Source organism: Dama dama, chromosome 22 (assembly GCF_033118175.1).
Source record: "Dama dama isolate Ldn47 chromosome 22, ASM3311817v1, whole genome shotgun sequence".
Classification (NCBI taxonomy): domain Eukaryota; kingdom Metazoa; phylum Chordata; class Mammalia; order Artiodactyla; family Cervidae; genus Dama; species Dama dama.
In genome coordinates this window covers 14,363,990-14,385,352 of record NC_083702.1, presented here as the reverse complement: position 1 = coordinate 14,385,352, position 21,363 = coordinate 14,363,990, and the positions used below count along the sequence as shown (strand labels likewise).

General features: G+C 44.0%; 1 protein-coding gene across 2 annotated transcripts; it reads right to left on the bottom strand.

Moving 5' to 3' along the window:
- Positions 1-1,780: 1,780 nt before the first annotated feature.
- Positions 1,781-17,915, bottom strand: TIGAR (TP53 induced glycolysis regulatory phosphatase). 2 transcript variants are annotated; one of them, XM_061124722.1, is made up of 7 exons: positions 17,775-17,915; positions 12,266-12,303; positions 8,162-8,283; positions 5,697-5,774; positions 4,948-5,058; positions 3,492-3,905; positions 1,781-3,387 (listed from the first exon to the last, which is right to left on the bottom strand). In XM_061124722.1, the coding sequence occupies exons 1-7, from the start codon at positions 17,804-17,806 to the stop codon at positions 3,310-3,312; spliced, it is 873 nt and encodes a 290-aa protein (XP_060980705.1). In that variant the 5' UTR covers positions 17,807-17,915; the 3' UTR covers positions 1,781-3,309. The 2 variants fall into 2 exon arrangements, with proteins under 2 accessions (XP_060980705.1, XP_060980706.1); XM_061124723.1 differs by having other exon boundaries at positions 1,781-3,905.
- Positions 17,916-21,363: the final 3,448 nt, after the last annotated feature.

The window sequence follows — 21,363 nt, the reverse complement described above, 5'->3', positions numbered from 1 at the left end:
TCAGGGACGTGAAGAAACTCACTCAGCCACAAAACTACTAGAAGCTGAATGCAAGTCTACTGACCACAGATCTTCCCCATGTTACTGCCTGGCCCCACCAGACATTAACCCATCAAAAGATAAGCCCCAGCCCTTACAACAGGCCACAGAAGCAGGCCTCCCTCCCTCATCCCTTCCACTTTCTGCCCCCTTCTCCTGTCGCCCACCCAGACTTCCCAGTACCCACTCCCCCCGCACCAGCTTGGGTCCCACAGAGCTTGACCTCTCCTCCTTCGTCCCTGTGCCCCCCATCTCCATCTGGGTTGCTCGTCTCCTCCCACAGATGAGCAGAGCTCACTCGGGTTTCAATCTTTGGATCCCACCTTCTGCTCCCACCTGTGGGAGCCCTCCCAGCATCCCCCAAATAAAGCAGCACGCCTCCCTTGGGTCTTCCGGCCTCATTTCCCTCCACCGCAAAGAGCAGGTCCTGTATTCATCTTCCCGGACAGAGTACAGCTTCCACAAGGATGGTCTATTTTTTTGTTCATTGCTATATATTCGCAGTTCTTAGAATAGCTCTAATAGTTCTTGTAACAGCCTGGCTTGTATGCACCATGCTCAAAATATATTTACTGAATGACTAACTGCGATTCCAGTTATAATTGCAACAGAATTTTTCTGGAAATTAATGGAACTGATTCCTGCATGTGTACAGAATAGAGGTGCTCACCGTACAAGGTATTTGGCTGTGAAGTTGCAGTAACTGAGAATGACAGTCTTATGGGGACCCAGTTGTTGCTGTTTGGTGGCTAAGTCACATCCGACTGCTTGTGGCCCCAGGGACTGGCGCACCAGGCTCTGTCCACGGGATTTCCCAGGCAGGTATACTCGTGTGCTTTACGGGGTTGCCATTTCCTTCGCCAGGGGATCTTGCCAACCCAGGGACTGAACTCATGTCTCCTGCGTTGCTGAACCACCTGGGAAGCCCGCATGGGAACCCAGAGCTCCCTAAAATGCAGCAAAGTCCACGCCCTCTAGCAAAGGTGGGTGCATGGGGGTCTGACTGATAATCAGGAGCCAACTGGGAAAAGAAAGACTTGGTAACCGTTCACCATGTGGAAAAAAAATATATAAAACTGAATTCTGACTTTACAGTATTCAAAACCAAACTCCAGATGATTGAGAGAGGAAACATTCAAAAAACTCCTTAACACTGTAAGAAAAAGATTAGGAAGTGACCTCATGGTAGGAAAAGCTTCTTAAAGACACCCCCAACTCCCCCACATCATAAACAATAGGGTATATCCGTTTGACCTCAAAATAAAAAAAGACACACATATGAAAAAGGTGTATGGTGGCATACACAAGAGACAAGTGAACTGGAAGACATCTTTAAAGGCTCCTGTAACTCACTAAGAAAAAGCTACATGGCCGAACAGAAAGCCAGACCAAGGATGCGTGCTGACTGATGACTTGCCAGAGAGGGAACCCAATGGTCAGGATGCACACACACACAAAAATGCCCAGACTCCAGCGCTCACAGAAAAGCTCATTAACACAGGGGCATATTCTTCACATATCAGATTAACACAATTTCACCAGACAAAGTCAAGTGTTGCCAAAGATGTGGAGACCAGGAGCTTTTGAAATACTTCCAGTGAGACTGAAAAACCGATGTTCTGGAGAATACTGGCTCCTGTCAGACTGGGGATGCACACTTTCTCGGACCCGGCACAAGGCCACTCCCTGAAGCACTGTTTCTATTAAGAAAATGGTGAATAAAGCAAAACATCCACTGATGGGAGGATAAAAAAATAAAATATACTGTGTTTATTCTGCAGAATACAGTGGTTAAAGAAGTAACCAGATCTGTACATACCAGTATAGAGCCTCAAGATACACACAGTAAGTGAGAAGTCAGAATAGACCGATGCTGCGGCCATCTGTAAAATGCCAGAATGATACCGTTCCCTGATGATACCATGTGAAGGATGGGTGGGTGTGTGGGCCTGTGGTGCTGGCCACCTCTACAGAGAGCAGGAGGCAACAGGGCAGTGATGGCTGCTTAGAGGAACTTTACTTCCATCTCAGTGCGTTATTAAAAAAAAAAAAAAAAAAAAAAGGAGGGGGTTAGTTACTACTTCTGGAGGGTGGGGAAGTGGGCGTTTATTATTTGTTCTTTTCTGATGACTTTCCAGCTGTCTGTCTGCAGTGAGCTTCCTGCGTGCGCCACCACGTGCTCTGTCCCAGGACCACAGGCAGCCCTGGACACACTGAGGACCGCATGATCCTAAACGTGACGTACATCTCAGTGTGACTTTAGCCTTAAGTGACAGACAGACTCGGTCTTACCCTCTTGTGAGCCGAGGCTCATAGCATTCATCAACGTGACTATTTATAAGCAGAACTGCATGGAAAACACTTTCTCCATGGAGACGAGGACTTCAGAGGGACCCATCTGTTGCACAGAATTTCAGCTCAGTTCAGTCGCTCCGTCGTGTCTGACTCTTTGTGACCCCAAGGACAGCAGCATGCCAGGCTTCCCTGTCCATCACCAACTTCCTTAGCTTGCTCAAACTCAGGTCCATGAAGTCAGTGATGATAACCCAAATCCCTTTTCTCTAGCACCATCTGGTGGAAAAGAGAGGAAACCTCATCTTGAATAAAACCCCACTGCTATGAAGCAAGTCAGCAACTGTGTGCATTCTTAAGCACCATGTTCAAACTAATTCTTCAGCCCACAGGTTAGATATGAAAGGTCTGCTCTTTTTGTTTCTCCTGCTTTGATTCCCTCTTTGAAAAATTCTGTAATAGATGATGGTTCTTCCTCACTATACTGTTCTGCAACTACAAGCCACATTCATCTGTATCTCAAAGCCTCCAGAGTCCACAGTTACAACAGCTGATTTCCATAGTAAACATTTAGTGTCGTTTGCTTTCACGTAAACAATGATAGCAGGTTTCCTTTAAAGGACTATAACATAGTGTCACAAAAATATGGAGTGGAAATTACAAGTTCCCTCTTCCAAGCACTGGATGAAGACAGAAAAAAAAAAAAAATATAGTATCTTACCAAGAGTCAAGAAAACAGGTTAGATTTTTCAGACATTAAAGAAAAACATTAAAAAAAAAAAAAAAAGACGTTAAAAAAGCAAAAAGACCCAAAAAACCCCAAGACCATAGTAACAGGGTTATTCATGCCCCAATTCACAATACTGAGTTCCCTCATCCATTTACAATACAGAGAGCTTACTGAGCAGGGTGGTAAAATTACCCCGGAAAATTCCAACTATACCTGCACCAAAAAAGTCCATTTTCGATGGTTTTCCATTAGTGTTTCACATGGCTCTGATTCCACTGGAGTTTTATAACCTGTTGTAACGGGCAGCTTTTTAACTGCTTCCAAGTCTGCATTAGCAAAGGATGGAAGTAAAGTCAGAGGCACTCCCTCAGAGGTTCCCATTTGTTAAGATCTCCATGCAGATGATTTAGATTTAGGGAGTTTTGCTCACCCCGGCCAGGTGGCCCTGCAGGTTCACACACACACACTGGGCGGTTGGTTTCCCCTTGCCTCCTTTCTCAAAGTTTAGGATGAAGACAGTCATCCCTGTGTTAGGGCTGACGGACGTGAGCTCGGACCTGCTCAGAGTCGCTGGGAACGAGCACTTGAGGTCGGTCAGAAAGTAATCCAACAGGCTCCGCATGTAGGCGCCGTGACTCACGACTAAGACACTGGCCGCTAGGCCCGGGGTGCCGCTGTCCGAGTGAAACGTGGAGGCACAGTTTTTCCCTAAAGGAAATATCTCTGCCAGGGAGCTTTCCAGACAGCTGCTCGGGGCTTCCTGGGAAAACTCTTCGTTCTGACCGGCTTCTTTCAGGATCAGTTGACAAAGAAATTCAAAAAAGTCTTTTCCACGCATTTTCAGCTGCAATGAAAGAAAAAAAAAGGTGAAATAAAGTGGCATTAATGATGATCTTAAGACATAAACAGGCTTCGCTGGTGGCTCAGATGGTAAAGAATCTGCCTGCAATGCAGGAGACCCGGGTTCAATCCCTGGGTCAGGAAGATGCCCTGAAGAAGGGAATGGCAACCCACTCCAGTATTCTTGCCTGAAGAATTCTACAGACAGAGGAGCCTGGCGAGTTACCATCCATGGGGTCAAAAAGAGTTGGACACAATTGACTGAGTAACACTTAGGATATCAACAGAACTGATTTTTCTGTAAGTCAGTAATACTACAGAAGCAGATGAAACTCTATCTCTAGTCATTCAACCAGTACTTCCACTGACACTAGTGAGTAAGTGCCCAATATATTTCTGGAACCATGAGAGCACTCTGGGGGCAAAGGTGAGTAAGATACAATGCCTGACGCCTGACTTGAAGCAAACAGAAGGTCCTGAAACAGCGTCACCTAGGAAACTGCATCCAACACTTCTGAAGTTCAATGACAGCAAGGCTGAAAAGCTGTCCCTCGCTAAACTCATACGAAGTCCTTACAAGGAAACCATGAAAATTAAAAACAGGGAGGAAGATGATCACCCGTAACACAACTCAGCAGCAGAACACTCCAGGGGCTACGATGTCACCGGGAGGGGTGGGGGCGGGGAGGCGTGACGACCCTGCGCCCAGTCTATTGGCTCCCCGCCCCCCTGAGCAGCACACACCTGCTTCACTGACCCCCCTGTCACTGCAAAGACGGCTGCTCCCCATTCTTAACGAGCCCATCTAATAACCCATTTCCTCAAATCCATGATCAGAAATGATGCCAAATTAATAAACGAGATAGACAGGACAGATTATAAAGGGGGGAAAACACGGTATCGTGCAGAGTTGTTTTGTGAACCAAACAACTTGCAAATTGCTTAGCTAAAATTCAGAAACATCTCGCTCACACGACAAGTCAGGTTTCACCTACTCAAATGTCGACAAGCTCGTGGACATGGCCACGTTCCCCCGCGCTGCGTACCTGGTCCAGGGTCTCTCCTCCAGGTGGTGTGAACGCTGGGCACTCCTGCCCTGCCGCTTTGGCCATCGCCCTCAGCTCGCTCAGCGGCCTGCCTTCTGCGGCCCCATATTTCTGCAATGATCCAACAGACAAAAGTGCCTCAAGGGGAATTTGCAATACACAGACAATTAAGTACATGTTTATGGCACACTTTCAGCTTACTTTATCCTATCTCCTCTGACTTTTCAGAGGAGATCCGAGATCCATGTGACTTCAGAGCTTGTTAGCTGTTTAGGCTCTTAAAAATCAAGCCTTAGCAAAATGCACAAGTCACAGAGGAAATACCAATGGCCAAGAAATATGGGAAATCTGCCTTCTCAGGAATCCATAGTAAGAAAGATTAAAATGACAACTTTCATAGGTCATTAAATCAGAAGACCAAAAAGACCACTAACAGCCAGTGTTGATGTAGGAGGATCGGAGGCTGGGAAGAGAACTTTTCACTTTTAAACTCTTCTGTACTAAGTCCTCACAAGTATGCCTTGCTTTTATAATTTAAGATGCCTCTTGCCTACGATTTTAATGATTAAATAAGACACTATTCACGAGAGTAAGTGAGAGTAATTGCCACACAGTAGATTCTTCATATAATAGCCAATTTCACATCCCAAGCAGGAAGGCATTTGATTTCCAGCCATGGGATAAACTGAGTTGCTGTACTGATATCTTATGGTAGAAGAACAACATATAAGTAAGCTATTAATACTTACCCTTTCTCGAAGTCTTGAATCATACTTTACTGTCATATCTTTGCAAAATTTGCTCTTCTCCAAAATCCCATGCACGGTCTGCAAATCAAAAAGACAACCATTTCTTTTCTCATAAAAATAATCCTTATTGGGGAATCCCCTAGCATGTCAATGATCAGGACATGCTTGCTTCCATTGCAGGGGGCACTGTTCAGATCCTTGGTTGGGGAACAAAGGTTCTGCATGACATGCACCCCGCCCCCCCGGAAAAAAAATCATTCTGGGAGGGCTCAGGATGATATCATAGGAGGACCCTCAACTCACCTCCTCCCAAGGACAAGGAAAACCCTAAAAGGCTAACAGTAGATTTTCTAGTAGAAATCTTACAGGTCAGAGGTAGTGGTGTGACATAATTCAAAGTGCTGAGAATTCCAGCTAAGAATACTCTACCCAGCAAGGTTGCTCAGAATTGAAGACAAGATCAAGAGTTTTCCAGATAAACAAAAGCTAAAGGAGTTCATCACCACGAAACCAGCCCCACAAGAAATAGTTACAGGGCTTCCTTGAGCTGAAAAGAAATGGTACTGATCAACAGCAAGAATACATGAAGGCAAAAATCTTATTGGAGAAGGTATATATATTAATATAATAAAGGTTGTAGATCAATCACTTATAAAACAAAGTTATTTACTGACAAATACATGTATGTGTCAGATATACACACACACATATATAACATACACATTTATAATTTTCTCCCTCCCTGTGTCTTATTTATGCTTTGTTCCAAAAAAACTTTTATAAAGACTTTCCTCCTGTGTTTTCCTACAGAAGTCCCATAGCTTTAGCTTTCAGAAGTGTTCTATGATCGGCTGCAAGTTAGTTTTTGTGTACTGTGTGAGGTAAGAGTCACATGTCATGTTCTTCCAGATGGCTGGCCCATTGTTTCAACACCTTTTATGGAAAAGACCACCCTTTCAACCACAGAATTATCTTGGCATCTTTGTCAAAGTCCAACTGGCCAAAAACACTGAATAAAAAAGCAGGACCATGAAAGTGTGGGTCCCTCAACTTGTGCTTGAAAGAGAAAGTCTTTATTTCACCTTAATTTTCGAAAGCACTTTTGAGTTGTCATTTCTTCAAAGTATCTTTTACCGTCACACTCACCCCACCTCTCTTCCCTGTTTCCCTTTTGAGACTTCAACTGTGTGTAATACTGCACTGCCTGGTACTGTCCCACAGTTCAGAGACTCTTCATTTTTCCTTTTCCAGCCTTTTTTCCTTCCACAGTTAATTATGGAGTGTTCCGTTTCCATGTGTTCCCGTTCACTGACCTCTTCTTCTACAGTGGCTAACCTACTGCTAACCCCACGCTGTGAAATGTTCATTTCAGAACACTGCACTTTTCATCTCTAGGAGATGGGGTTGCTTCTGCCGTCTCCTACTTCTCCCCTCATGCTGCTCCTGAGGGCAGTTTAGCCTCACTGTGAAGAGGGGACACACTCTCTGTATTCAGCAAAGCCTCCACGTGTGCTGTGGGAGTTCTAACGCCTCCCCACATTGTGTGGGCCCCAGGAATCGACTGGACAACTGCACCCCAGTGACTATTCTCCCCCGGAGTCCTGTTTTCTGCCCTCGTGCGGTTCCGGCCACCCCTGTGCAGACTAACCGTTCACCAGAGACTGATGAGGACTTCTTCACATGTGTCTAGAGTCTTCTCTGTGCATTTCTCTCTCCAGCATTCTGCCCCACAGATTTTAGCTACTTAAGCCTTCCAAGTTCCAAGCTTTGTCCCCTCAACTCAGAGACCACTGACCTCTAGTTGGCTGTTTTTGCAGAAGTCTGGGGATTACTTCAGTCAGAAAACCATGACAACTGAAGGGTTCATCCCCTTTGTTTCACTCCATCTGAGACTGCAGCCCAGGCTTCCTGGAGTCCACTACCTGAAAGCAGTTGTCTCACAGGTTTTGTCTTGTTTTCTGGTTGTTTGTTGGGGGAGGCTATATTCCAGCCCTGTTATTTCCCCATGGTTGTCACCAAAGTCTCCTTCCCTTAGCTTTCAGAAGTTGATGTGGTTTTTTCAAACCTCTGGGATTGTTTTTATAGTAATGTGTTCCCTAAAGATATTTCACACATCTTTTATTTCTTTATAGCAACATAACTGCTTTTTAAGCTCTGAGTTCCAATATCTGATGTCTCAATCCTTAAATCTCTGTGGTGTTTCCGCTGGGTTTCTCTCACAACACTCTCTTTGCCTTTTTTTTCTGGCATTTTATTAGACATTTCCCCTCAAGCTGCTCTGATTAAATTACCAAAATAAAATAAAATATAAAAGTGAAATAAAAAGAACTTCTGTCAGTGAGGAAAGGGGATTGAGGATGATGTCTGTGTGCGATTTAATTCTCTATGAACTCTGGGAGGAAATTTCTCAAGGTTACAACTGTTGAAACTTTTGACTCACGAGCCTCATCCTGGACTAAACTTACCTGCTTTGTCCTTATAAGGTCACTGGAGAAAACATGAGTAAACTTCACATCTTTAAGAAATATACCAGCAGCAGCTGCTTGTTTAAATCCGGTTTCTGAAAGAGGCTCATCTATTCCTTGTCCTGCAGTATTAAGAGAAGGAACAGTAATGTTCAAATATATAACGGATGCAAATAAAAATCACACCTAAGAGAATATAAAGAGCATCTATCTATATTTTATCAAAAGACTTCCTTGAGTACTTTTCACATAACTTCAGAAAACTAAAAGCAAGCAAAATTAAGCTATAATTCCTATAGAGGTTCAGGTATCCAAGTGTTTTCCAGAAGAATGTCTGCCTGACGGGAACTGGTGGGTGATGAGACTGCCTTCAGCGCCCCTGCCCCTGCACCACCCACCACTCTACCAGCCTGTTTCATTAGTGCTGCCTCTGACCTACCTTCTCGGCCCAGCTGCTGTATTTTGGTGGTTGGATCATCACCTAGAGAAGTTTTCCTTCTTTATCTCCACCGTTCAAATTCAGTAACATACAGTACTACAAATCATTCTCCATAAAGGCCGACAAGCCTTCTACCCACTTAGAGCAAACATCAGTTCAGCCAGTGACACGACACAGAGGACAATAACCCATCATGAATGAGGGTCAATGGAAACAGTGGGTAACAGACCAGAAGTTCAGACATGGAAATCAGCAGAGACTGCACATTGAATCACAAAAACAAGCAACAAGTCCTCAAACACCAGACAGGTTGCCAATGCAAGGGACACAGGTTTGATCCCTGGTCTGGGAAAATCCCACATGCCTCCAGGCAACTAAGCCTGCGTGCCGCAACCACTGAAGCCCGAGCACAACAGTGAAGACCCAGTGCAGCCAAAAAATAAATTTAAAAAATTAGGCAAGGAAATGGATTCTTCCTTCATAACTTCCAGAAGGAACCAACCTGCTGACACCTTGATTTTAGCTCAGAGACACAGGTTTTAAATTCTGACTACCAGATCTGTAAGAGAGTAAATTTGTGTTGTTTTAAGCTACAAAAAAAAAAAAAAACCAGACAGGTTTCTAAAGGAACTAAACACATCTTTTAACAATGAAAAACGGAATTGCTGTGGAGAAAAAAAAATGTCCCTCAGTGGATAAAAGGAAATTCATTAAGCTGAGAAGCTTCACAAACCCAAAGGTAAGGCTGTGCCCCTCCCCTACAGATACAAGGAGAAAAGAGCACATCTCAGACGTGTTAGAGACACGAAGGAAGGACAAGGATTCCTAACTACAGCTAGCGGGAACTCCAGAAAGAGAGAAAATGGAGAACAGGAAGTATGAAACAGAACAGGAAGTGCGAAATGGAGAACAGGAAATGTGAAATGTAGAACAGGAACTATGAAACAGAACAGGAAGTGCAAAATGGAGAATAGGAAGTATGAAATAGAACAGGAAGTGTGAAATGGAGAACAGGAAGTATGAAACAACAGGAAGTGTGAAATGGAGAACAGAAATCAGGAAAGACATAAAATTACAGATAAGATGTACACTGAGAGGGATAAATTATAAAAAAAAAAAAAAAAATACCCTGCCAGATTTAGTAAGAGAAACCGCAGAAAACCAAAATAAAAAGATTTTGAAAACAGCTACAGAGAAAGACAGACAGGACACCATGGGATATGATGGGACACCATGGACTTGATGGGATACCCACCATGGGACACCATTTGGCTGAAAGAAGACCTCTGGACAGGAGCAATAGAAGCCAAAAAAAAAAAAAAAAAAAAAAAAACCCAGAGAGTAATAGCTTCCAAAAGAACCATCAGTCTAGAACTGGACTGAAAAAGACTAAAGAGAATAAAAACAGAACTGCCTGGAATAGAACTGATTGAAACTATCTTTACCACCAACCAACTTACACAAGAGGACTTCTCAGAAAAGATGCTCCAGGAATGAAGGTCTGAGATGCGAAAGAAATGGTGACAGGAGAAACTGGCAAATATGGCTGTAAATTTAAACAAACACTAAGTAAAATAATAATGCCTAGGTTGCACAGGTGAAAAAGGCCAGGAGACTAAAACAACAGCACATGCCATCGCATTTTTCAGGAGAGAGGATATTTATCTCATACTTTAGTAGGTATGAATGGTAATGATATAAAGACAGCTATTAAAAGAACAGACATGGCTTATTTCAAGGCCAGAAGGCAAGGTAACAGTGGGTTGGATAAGGAAAAGAAAAGTAGGCACCTAAGAAGTAAAGGTTAGTGAGAAGGAAAAGGTTAGAAAAAGAAGGAAAAAAAAGAATCACAAAGGAAAAATCCAAACACACCAGAAACCAGAGTCAACATGGACAAACCACTCTCACCAGTTAACAAAAAGACTGCATTTTTTTTTTTAAGAGAACCAAAATCAGCTGCCTACCATTTACAAGGTAACACTTAGGACACCAGTACCCAGCAAGGCTGAAAAGAAAGGGATGGGAAAATACACACCAGGAAAATTCCAACCCCACATAGCTGGAGCTGTCATATCACTCCCAGAATTGCATGACTCTGTGACAGAAGTCTTATTAAGGATTGTGAAGATCACTATAAACAATGTTCAATTCACCAGGAAGATAGAGCAATCTTTAAACTTGTATGTGCCTAATAAAATAGCCTCGAAGCATATAAAAGCAGAATATATAAAGCACAAAATGAAGGTATTTAAGGATGAACTGGCCATCACAGTGGGAAATTCAATATATCTCATGCATAAACTGACCCCTTAGGTCATATAGGCACATGAGTAAATTTACAAAACTAGTAAAGTATGGGAAGATTTGAATGACAAAATCAAGCTTAATGATTTGAAATAAAATTCCAAACCCAACAATTAGAAAACAAAGATTTTTCTCTAACATATAGTAGATTTATAAAAACTGACTATGCTAACCAATTTCAAAGACAGATTACCAAATAAACCGTATTGTCAAAACAGAAAGCAATCACACTGTAAGTCAATCACAAAAGATGAAGAACAAAACCAAAGAGCCCACTCATTTGGAAATTTAAAAAGCAGTTCAAAATAACTTACAGGTCAGTGAAGAAACCATAATGGAAATTTAAGATACTTCGTACTGAATACTTACTAGATTACTATAAATCAAAACTGTAGGCATGCAACAAAAATGGTACTTAAAACCATGTAAGCTTGAATGCTTACAAAAATTAAAAACAAGGTGGCTGTAACGGAAGAAACTAAGCATCTAACTTCCAAAGTTAGGAAAAGAACGCAAGACAAATCTAAAAAGAAGGTCATGAACATGGAAACTTTTATTCATGTTCTACTGTCAGTTTCAAATGAAATGAGATAAGTGAGCAGGGCCCAAGAACAAACAAGGTAATGCGTCCTGAGGATGCTCTGGGTGGGGTCCAGGTCAGTGGGAAACAGAGACTGATTTCCAGCAGGAGATAGGCACGTGGGGTATTAAAAATCAGCTCCTGCAAACACCAGATGTCTCTAGCCCTAAAATATAAAACTCAACACTTGTATCATCAGAGCACAGAAATAGCATGTCTAGCTGAAAGATATTCTTTAGAAGCCAGACCAGCTGGATCACAGGGAGATTAAAAGATCTGAACCCAAATTAACAGAACAAGCTGGGGCGAGGGGGTAGGGGGTATAGTCAGAACAAAGTAACAACCCCATGTGAGAACAGAAATTCTCTTTTTAAACTATTTCTTTGTTACTACTAAAAATAATACATCTTAGCAAGAAAAATACCATTAACACCAGCCAGTAAATTTTTGTTTCCAAATATGAAGTCATTTTAAACCCTGGCAGATATATTTGAAGACAATTAGACCCAATATAACTCCTTAATCAGCTGAGAGGTTGCTTTGAAGCTGCCCACAAACAACTTGGAGCACTGGTCTTCACATCCAATTCATTCAAGAGACTTACTCCTCTTGAGTACCATCTACTCTGATCATATTTCTGTGATCATATGCTTTAATTCTGTAATCCCAGGTCACAGTCCAGACCTGCCCCCAGTCTGTCCTACCCCACCGTATCTCTTTAACCTGCATTTCACATGAACATGAACACAGAGAACTAAAATAAAAGTCAGAGAATACCAACCTTGAATTATTTTCTCCTTGTTAAGTCTTGTTTCTCCACTAAAACAGAAAGACAGGGAGAAAGCGTTTATTATCAAATTACATTTGAAATGAGGGGAAAAAAACGCCTGACATTGAAAGGTCATGATATTTGTAAAGACAGCATATTGTACATACATGAGAATCTAACCTGTAAAAATGACATTTATTCTAAACTACTACCTGCAGTTGTCTATTCTATGTACCAGACTGATGAGCTACAAATTTCAAACTGTTCCAAATTAAAACATATAGATAAATCTCAAGTGAATTGAAGGCAGAGAATGCTATTTTTCAAAGTATATGTACAGAGACACATGGAATGTCACTCAGCCATAAAAAGGAATGAAACGGAGTCAGTTGTAAGGGATGTGGATAAACCCAGAGCCTGTCATACAGAGTGAAGTAAGTCGCAAAGAGAAAAACAAATATTGTATATTAACACATATATATGGAATCTAGAAAAAAGAACTGATGCATCTCCTTGCAGGGTAGGAACAGAGACACAGATGTAGAAAACGCATCTGTGGTCATGGTAGGGGGGGATGGGGGTGGGTGGATGAATTGAGTAGCGCTGGGATACACACACTACCATGTATAGAATAGATAGCTAGAGGGAAGCTGCTGCAAAGTGCAGGGAGCTCAGCTCAGTGACAACCTAGAGGGGAGGGATGGGAGGGAGGCAATGTATGTACACATGTATCTGACTCATACTGTGTACAGCAGAAACCAACAAAGCAATTATACCCCAGTTTAAAAAAAACAAAGTGTATGTATGGACAGAAAATTTCTGTTAAATCATCTTCTTAAATATGTTGACCAAAACTACTTCCCCAGGCATCAGGACCAAAGAGGACAGCCAGTCCATCCATTCACCTGCTGGGCTGAGCAAGCAGGTCCAGGGGACCACAAGCGGAGTGGGAAGGGGTACAGGGACCCACAGCCCCCACCCTGGTTCCTGAGTCCTTGAGCGGCTTCAGCTGCTCCGCTCTGCAATGCTAAGCAATTACAAAACCAAACCCAGCCCATTCTGAAGCAACCAGCAGAGTGACAGGATGGGAAATACTGTCACAAAATAACTGGACTGAGGCTGGACAGGGGAGGGGCGGGGAGCACTGGTGTTCTATGGGGGCATATTTTGCTTTCAAATCACCTTATAAACATCACAGAGACGCAATCTAGCAACAGAATCCCCCCCCCCCCAAAATGTGCACAAATATTTAGTTTTACAGCTTTGTAAATGTTTGTTAACAAACCAAACATTTCTCAAGAGGTTTGTACAAATCCTTGAAGCAACTGGTTATAGCTCGCTTATTTGGGGAGTGGGAAAGAAAAGTGGGTGGCTAGAATAGGTTTACTATTAATCCACTCCCCTAACCAAAGCTTGGCTTGTAGCAGCCACAGGGAAGGTCAGGGGAGTGGAAAGGTCAGAGGAGTATATTTTGAAGGAGTCAGGAGTAACAGCGCTCATCTTCAAAATCTGCAATGTGATTCACTTCCAAGACAGATATCCGACTCTGCAAGAATCCCAAGCCTTATGACAAGAAGCCAAGTCTGATGACCGGCCATTTATAGGCCCTCAAATACGCACCATTCGGTTGGGGGATGATCACGCTGTTCTTCACTTTAAAAGACATTTTATTTTGTTAGTTATGGTTTACGCTTAATAGTGCTTCTCTAGAAACCATGTAAGATAGCTTAATTTCCTGGTCACATCCTTTTAAATAATTCAGATTCAACAGACAAGTACTTGGGTTTGCCACAGGAGAGACAAATCATGGGACATTAGTGTACAACTGGGGCGAGTTGTCAAAGTAGATATGCTCTGGTGTACACAAGAATGGAGTGTACTCTCCCACTATTCAACCACAAATACACAGCCTTACAGGAATTCCTCCACACCAATTAATTCATTTGAAAATAGAGAAATTTGCAAGGGCTAGGAATGTGACGACATTCACTGGATGGTTGGGTGGGAATTAGGGAATGTAAAATACCCAATTCATGATATATTTGTGTCTATATTAGATTAGTCCTAGCTGCATAGGCTCTTCCAATGAATCAATCCTACTCCCAGGAAACACACATCACAGGAGCGTAACAATTACATGTATCTTTATAAGAGTTTTCAGATGATCCAATATTCAACTTGCCTGCTCAATTAGAACAGAACAATGATTAGCATTCAATGAAAACTAAGTAACTGCCAAAAGAGGCAGAATTAAAAAAAAAAAATCAGTGTTGCTGTCAATACCTATACTAATTCATTATCTTTCAGGAATTAAAAGTAAATTAAATTTAGTTTGTAAAAATGTTTAAAGAGCTAGCTAAAAACGGAAATGAAATGGGATGGTTTTGTAGGCAACTAATTGCAAACACCTACAAGAACATTTCAAGGGAACGAGAGGCCTTTCTGTATTTCTTGGGGTTTTCAACAATGCTGCTCGAAGACCATGAAAAACTATAGCTCAATCAGATGAGTAGACTTGAAGTCTGAAATCTGGGGTATTCTGTTCCAACAATGACACACACTGGCACACTCACGTTCAAGGATGCTGATGAAGAGCAACATACTGACAGTAACAGCACAAGATTCATAAAGGGTTTGGCTGAGTTTAAATTGCAGTTAAAAAGTTTTCTTCCATTATCAGAAGAGTCACCATTCAATAAAAATTCAGTTCAGTTCAGTTGCTCAGTCGTGTCCGACTCTTTGAGAACCCATGGACCGAAGCACATCAGGCCTCCCTGTCCATCACCAACTCCCGGAGTCTACCCAAACTCATGTCCATTGTGTTGGTGATGCCACCCAACCATCTCATCCTCTGTCGTCCCCTTCTCCTCCTGCCTTCAATCTTTCCCAGCATCAGGGTCTTTCCAATGAGTCAGCTTTTCTCATCAGGTGGCCAAAGTATTGGAGTTTCAGCTTCAACATCAGCCCTTCCAATAAACACTCAGGACTGATCTCCCCTAGGATGGACTGGTTGGATCTCCTTGCAGTCTTCTCCAACACCACAGTTCAAAAGCATCAATTCTTTGGCGCTCAGCTTTCTTTATAGTCCAACTCACATCCATACATGACTACTGGAAAAACCATAGCCTTGACTAGACGGACCTGTGTCGACAAAGTAATGTCTCTGCTTTTTAATATGCTGTCTAAGTTGGTCATAAGTTTCCTTCCAAGGAGTAAGCGTCTTTTAGCATCTTGTTTCTTTTCCTGAAAGAATCATCAATTTTTAGCTTTGAGAATTCTCAAGGAGGAAACTAACTTTACCCTAGCAATTATTTCAACACGTTCTCTGCAATTTTTTATGGATGCACGTGCTCAGTGGCTAAGTAGTGTCCAACTCTTTTTGACCACATGGACTTCGGCCTGCCAGGTTCCTCTGTTCATGGGATTTTTCCAGGCAAGATTACTGGAGTGGGTTGCCATTTCCTCCTCCAGTGGATCTTCCCGACCCAGGGATCAAACCTGCATCTCCAGCATTACAGGTGGATTCTTTATCACTGAACCACCAGAGAAGCCCTTTCCCATTAACAGAACAGAACAAAGCATACTGTTCTTATCACTCTTCAGTCAGATCACAAGAAGTAAAAAGTAGCTTCTGAAATGGCTGGTGATAGTCAAGCAATCCACAAACACTAGGTTTTAATTCTAAAATAGGAGGCAGAAGGGCAAAGCAGTTAAGAGGATGGGCCACAGTACTGCCGCCTCGGTTTAAACTCCTTCCCCAACTCATCAGGTGATTTTAAGCAAGTCTCATGACCTCTGTGTCTGTTTCCTCACTGCAAATTGAGAGGCCCTCTTTACCTCACTGGATGGTAGTCAGAATTTAATTACAACAGTACCTGGCAAATACTAATTCATTAAGACTCATTTTTAAATTAATTCCTCAAAGGATTTCTTTGAGGAAACAACTTTATACCTTTCAAGCACTTAAGGAGGAGGGGATAAAATATACATTCATGTAACAGTTGTCTATTAAGCATCTAAATAGGGATCAGCTTGTTTTTCAAGGAGTGGTTTAGCCTAGATTTTCTACGGCTTCTGGGCTTCAATTTTATGTCAGGCACTGAGTCAGGCATCTAGAAAGTGCTCCAAATTAAAAGAAAAGTGCAGTCAAGACTAGTTCCTGTTCTGCTAAGGCCTAGCTAAAAGTCCTTCGAAGGTCATATGATAGTCATAAACCATTCTATAAAATGCAGAGGAATGGGGTGGAGAAAGGATCTCCATTTCTAACTTGGCCATTAAAATTCTGTGAGTCCTAAAGGGACAACTTCAGATGACAGCTGAGATAACCTTCCTATTAACGAAGAACAGGACCAAAAAAAGTCAGCAACTAAAGGCAGGCTTGACAAGGTTAGACCATTCTGATGTTCCTTGCAAGCTCCAAGAAGTCAAAAATGGAATCTTAGTTACCTGTAACCCAGTCCTCTGCTACACAGAACCCACTCAGAATGCTGGTCCCATTAACCACACACACATACTGGAGGACTCGCTGCATTTTTATCAGAGTTGTCCTTACAGAAACAAAAATTCATTAATTTTCATACATGCTCCACCCCCCTCCCCCGTGCTATGCACTTGACCTTTCTAACATTTAATGATCACACTAACCCAGTGGTGTGGGGCCTATCACTATCCCCATTTTATAAATCAGGAAATTGCAGTCGTGTAAATTAAGTCGGTTAAAGGAAGCCCAGGTTACAAGGCTCCCAGGTGGAGCCCAGGTTCCAATCTATGTCGCCCTTGCTTGAAAAATCTGTGCTCCTGACCGCCCTGAACTCAGTTAACACCGGGCAAATATAGAGTGGAAAAGGAAGGCATGGCAAGACATGTCAGCATTTGGCCCCTATAACGTATGTTAAAAAATATTTGTTGAGGGCGGTGCAGGCGGCTGGGAGCAGGGCGAGGCGCACCCCCCTCGCCGCCCCCCAACTCCTCCCCCAGTGATCGGAGCTCTGCCGGGAAGAAGAGAATCTCAGACCCGAGCCTGGGGGACCGAAGGGACAGAGTGGGCGCAGAGCCTGCAGGGGAAAGGTCAGCCCCGGGCCAGTCCACGCTGCAGACCTTGGGGGCCCAGCTGGGGGCAAACGCGCCGCCCGGGAGGTGCTGGGACTCGACTGTGTCTCCGGATTCAGCCGCCCCCCAACTGAAGCGACTTAGCAGCAGCAGCAGCAGCTGGGGTAGGGTGGGGTGGGGTGGGGTGGGGTGGGGTGGGGAAGGGGACCTTGACCTCACTCCCTCCGACGTCCCCGTCCCCACGTACTGGGAGGCGGTGACATCTGACCCCTGGCCTTCTCGGCGTCGCTGGGCCAGGAGAGCCGGAAGGGGGTAACTCACGGGGAACATCCAGAAATCGCCCGGCCGAGCCGCGGGGGAACACACGGGACAGGACTGGCGGGGTGGGTGCGGATCCTCGGTCCCCGGGGCCCGGCCCAGCCCCGCAGCACGCCACGGAAGGGACAGGGCAGCCGGCGACGGCCATACTCACTGCCGGACCACGGTCAGAGCGAAGCGCGTCATCCCGCCCACGCCCGGAGCCAGAGGAGCAAGGACCGCAGGGTCGCCAGAATCCGCACCCGCTGCCTGCACTGCGGCCGCCGGGCCCCGCCGCTTCCGCACCGCGCAGCCGGCCGGCTCCGCAGCTATAGGTGAAGGCGGTGTCTATGTCACTCCCGGAACAGCCAATCAGGGAGGCGGGGGCCAGGCAGGTCGCGAAGACTGATGGGTGGCCAGATCCCGCCCAAGGCCGTGGCGCGTGCGCCGCTGCGCGCAGGCCCGTGATTGGAGCGCGGCAGGTGCGGCGCCCCGCCCCGGACCCGGCAGGCGGGTCGCGCCCGGGCAAATCCAGGACCCGAGGCTCCGCGATGATAAGGCTACTGCAGCTCCGATTGCGGTTAGTCTGATTGGAGGCTGGAGTGCGGCCGGCAGTCCTGCTTCGTGGATGTACAGCCCCAGACCCGTTCGGTCCTAGGGTTTATGTGACCCGCTGGCACTGGGGGCGTGGGGTCAGCAGCGTGCTTAGACCCACCCGGCTTCAGCCCCCAGCTCCGCGTAGACTGACCTGCTCTGGGCGCAAAGTCTAGGCTTGGCCCCTGGCAGCCCTATCTGGACTAGGCCTCCTGCTTCGCCTGCAGGGCCCGATTTTTACCAAAAATCCTGTGAAGCCACTTGCTGGAGAATCCTTCCACCCTTGATGTCTAATCAAACTCCTCTTCCTACATTCTGTTAATAAAATCACGCTCCTCTCTGTCCCCATCCCGCCAATATCTCACCTAGTTCCTCATGGTCATATTTTCCGTTCTCTACCTCATTTTCTATTCTATTCTTCACCCTGCACCCTTGGCTATGCATGTGTGCTCAGCTGTGTGTAATTCTTTGTGATCTTATGCACTGTAGCCCGCCAGGCTCCTCGGTCCATGGAATTTTCCAGGCAAGAATACTGGAGTAGGGTGCAATTAATTTCCTTTTCCAGGGGATCTTCCCGACCCAGGGATTGAACCTGCGTCTTTTGCATTGCAGGCAGATTCTTTTCCGATGAGCCTCCGGGTAGCCCACCCTTGGCTATAAGTTTCCATTTGTCCTTGTGTTCAGAGTTGTATTCATTTGTCAAATAAATCAAACATCTTTTAAAAAATTAGCTTTATAATATAAGGGGAGAGAATTGTTTTGGAAAAATTTAGAAAATTAAAATAATATGAAATTTTTAATTATCCAAGAACTACCTATAAAAATCATGTATGTTTTCATAAACTTTGAGAATCAGGAAAAAAACAGTTGAAAAATGAGAATCTTTGAAAGAATGGACATTATTCTGCATTATTCATTCAAGAGTTCAGAGATTACAGTTTATAAAATGAACAAGGAATTCATTTAAACTTTGTTTAGATATAAGCTGGAAATGACCACTGATAAACTTTTGTTGAGAACATATAACATGCTGCTTGTTTGTTTGTTTGTCTTAATAAAAAAGGATGCTTTGTTGTGGCAACTCATATGATAGAATTCTGAATTAGTCAGGATAGGCCAAGTTATGGTAACAAATTAATCCTGGGATTTCCATGGCTTACAACATAAAAGTTTTACTTCTATCTCATGCTACATGTCTGACATGGATCAGGAAGGGGCTTTACTCCACAAAGTCCTAAGTTAACAGTTAACAATGACCTCCTTACATGGATTGACAATAACTAGGGCAGGAAGTGAGAACAATTGAGGGTGTTGAACCAGGTTTTAGATACTTCATTCAGTGTCCAAAGCTACTCACATGACCCTCTTTAACTGCAAAAGTGATAGGAAAAGTGAGGAACGTGTGAGTGTTCAGTGTGTGGACAATGCCATCCATACAGTGTGTGTCCAAGTCTCGTGGATTATGCCTTTGGTCCTCTTCCATTCTCCACCATGCCGTCTCCCCAGTGATCCTACCCAGTGTATAGATATTATTTCTGTCTCCAGCCTGCAGTCCTCTCCCTCCGCTTTCTCCTTATTCGTTTACTTTTTCTTCCAGTTTTACTGAGATATAATGGACATACAGCACTCTATAAGTTTAAGGTGTGCAACATAATGATGTAACTTATACCCATCATGGGATGACTATCACAAAAAGTTTAGTGAATATCCCTCATCTTGTCAAGTCATGTGTTAGTTGCTCAGTCGTGTCTGACTCTGCGACCCCCAGACTGCAGCCCACTAGGCTCCTCTGTCCACGGGATTTTCCAGTCAAGAGTACTGGAGTGGGTTGCCATTTCCTACTCCAGGGGATCTTCCCAACCCAGAGATCAAACCCAGGTCTCCCGCATTGCAGGCGGATTCTTTACTATCTGAGTCACCAGGGAAGTCCAGTAAAACACTAGTGATTATCAGTCAAGTTCGAAATTGTTTCTTTTCCTGAAAGAATCATCTTAGAGACACAAAATTATAGCAAAAAAAAAAAAAAAAAAAAAAAAGGCTTCTCTCCTGATGAGAACTCTTAGGATTTACTCTGCAGCTGTGTTTATTATCTTTATCATGTTGTACATTACATCTCTAGTATTGATTTATCTTAGGGCTTCCCGGGTGGCTCAGTGGTAGAGAATCCACCTGCCATTGCAGGAGACACCCATTCGACCCCTGGGTCGGGAAGATCCCCTGGAGGAAGAAATGGTAACCCATTCCTGTATTCTTGCCTGGGAAATCCCACGGACAGAGAAGCCTGGCAGGCTACAGCCCATGGGGTCAAAAAAGAGTCAGACATGACTTAGAGACAAAAATTTATTTATCTTGTAACTGGAAGTGTGTACCTTTTGACTGCCTTCATCCAATTTCCCTACTCCTCAGTTCAGTTCAGTTCAGTCGCTCAGTCGTGTCCGACTGTTTGCAACCCCATGAATAGAAGCACTCCAGGCCTCCCGGTCCATCACCAACTCCCGGAGTTTACTCAAACTCATGTCCATCGAGTCGGTGACACCATCCAACCATCTCATCCTTTGTCATCCCCTTCTCTTCCTGCTCCCAATTCCTCCCAGCATCAGGGTCTTTTCTAATGAGTCAACTCTTCGCATGAGGTGGCCAGAGCATTGGAGTTTCAGCTTCAGCATCAGTCCTTCCAATGAACACCCAGGACTGATCTCCTTTAGGATGGACTGGTTGGATCTCCTTGCAGTCAGTCCAAGGGACTCTCAAGAGTCTTCTCCAACACTACAGTTCAAAAGCATCAATTCTTCAGCGCTCAGCTTTCTTCACAGTCCAACTCTCACATCCATACATGACCACTGGAAAAACCATAGCCTTGACTAGACGGACCTTTGTTGGCAAAGTAATGTCTCTGCTTTTCAATATGCCGTTTAGGTTGGTCATAACCTTCCTTCCAAGGAGCAAGCGTCTTTTAATTTCATGGCTGCAATCACCATCTACAGTGATTTTTGGAGCCCAGAAAAATAAAGTCTGACACTGTTTCCACTGTTTCCCCATCTATTTGCCATGAAGTGATGGGACCGGATGCCATGATCTTAGTTTTCTGAATGCTGAGCTTTAAGCCAACTTTTTCACTCTCCTCTTTCAGTTTCATCAAGAGGCTCTTTATTTATTTATTTATTTATTTA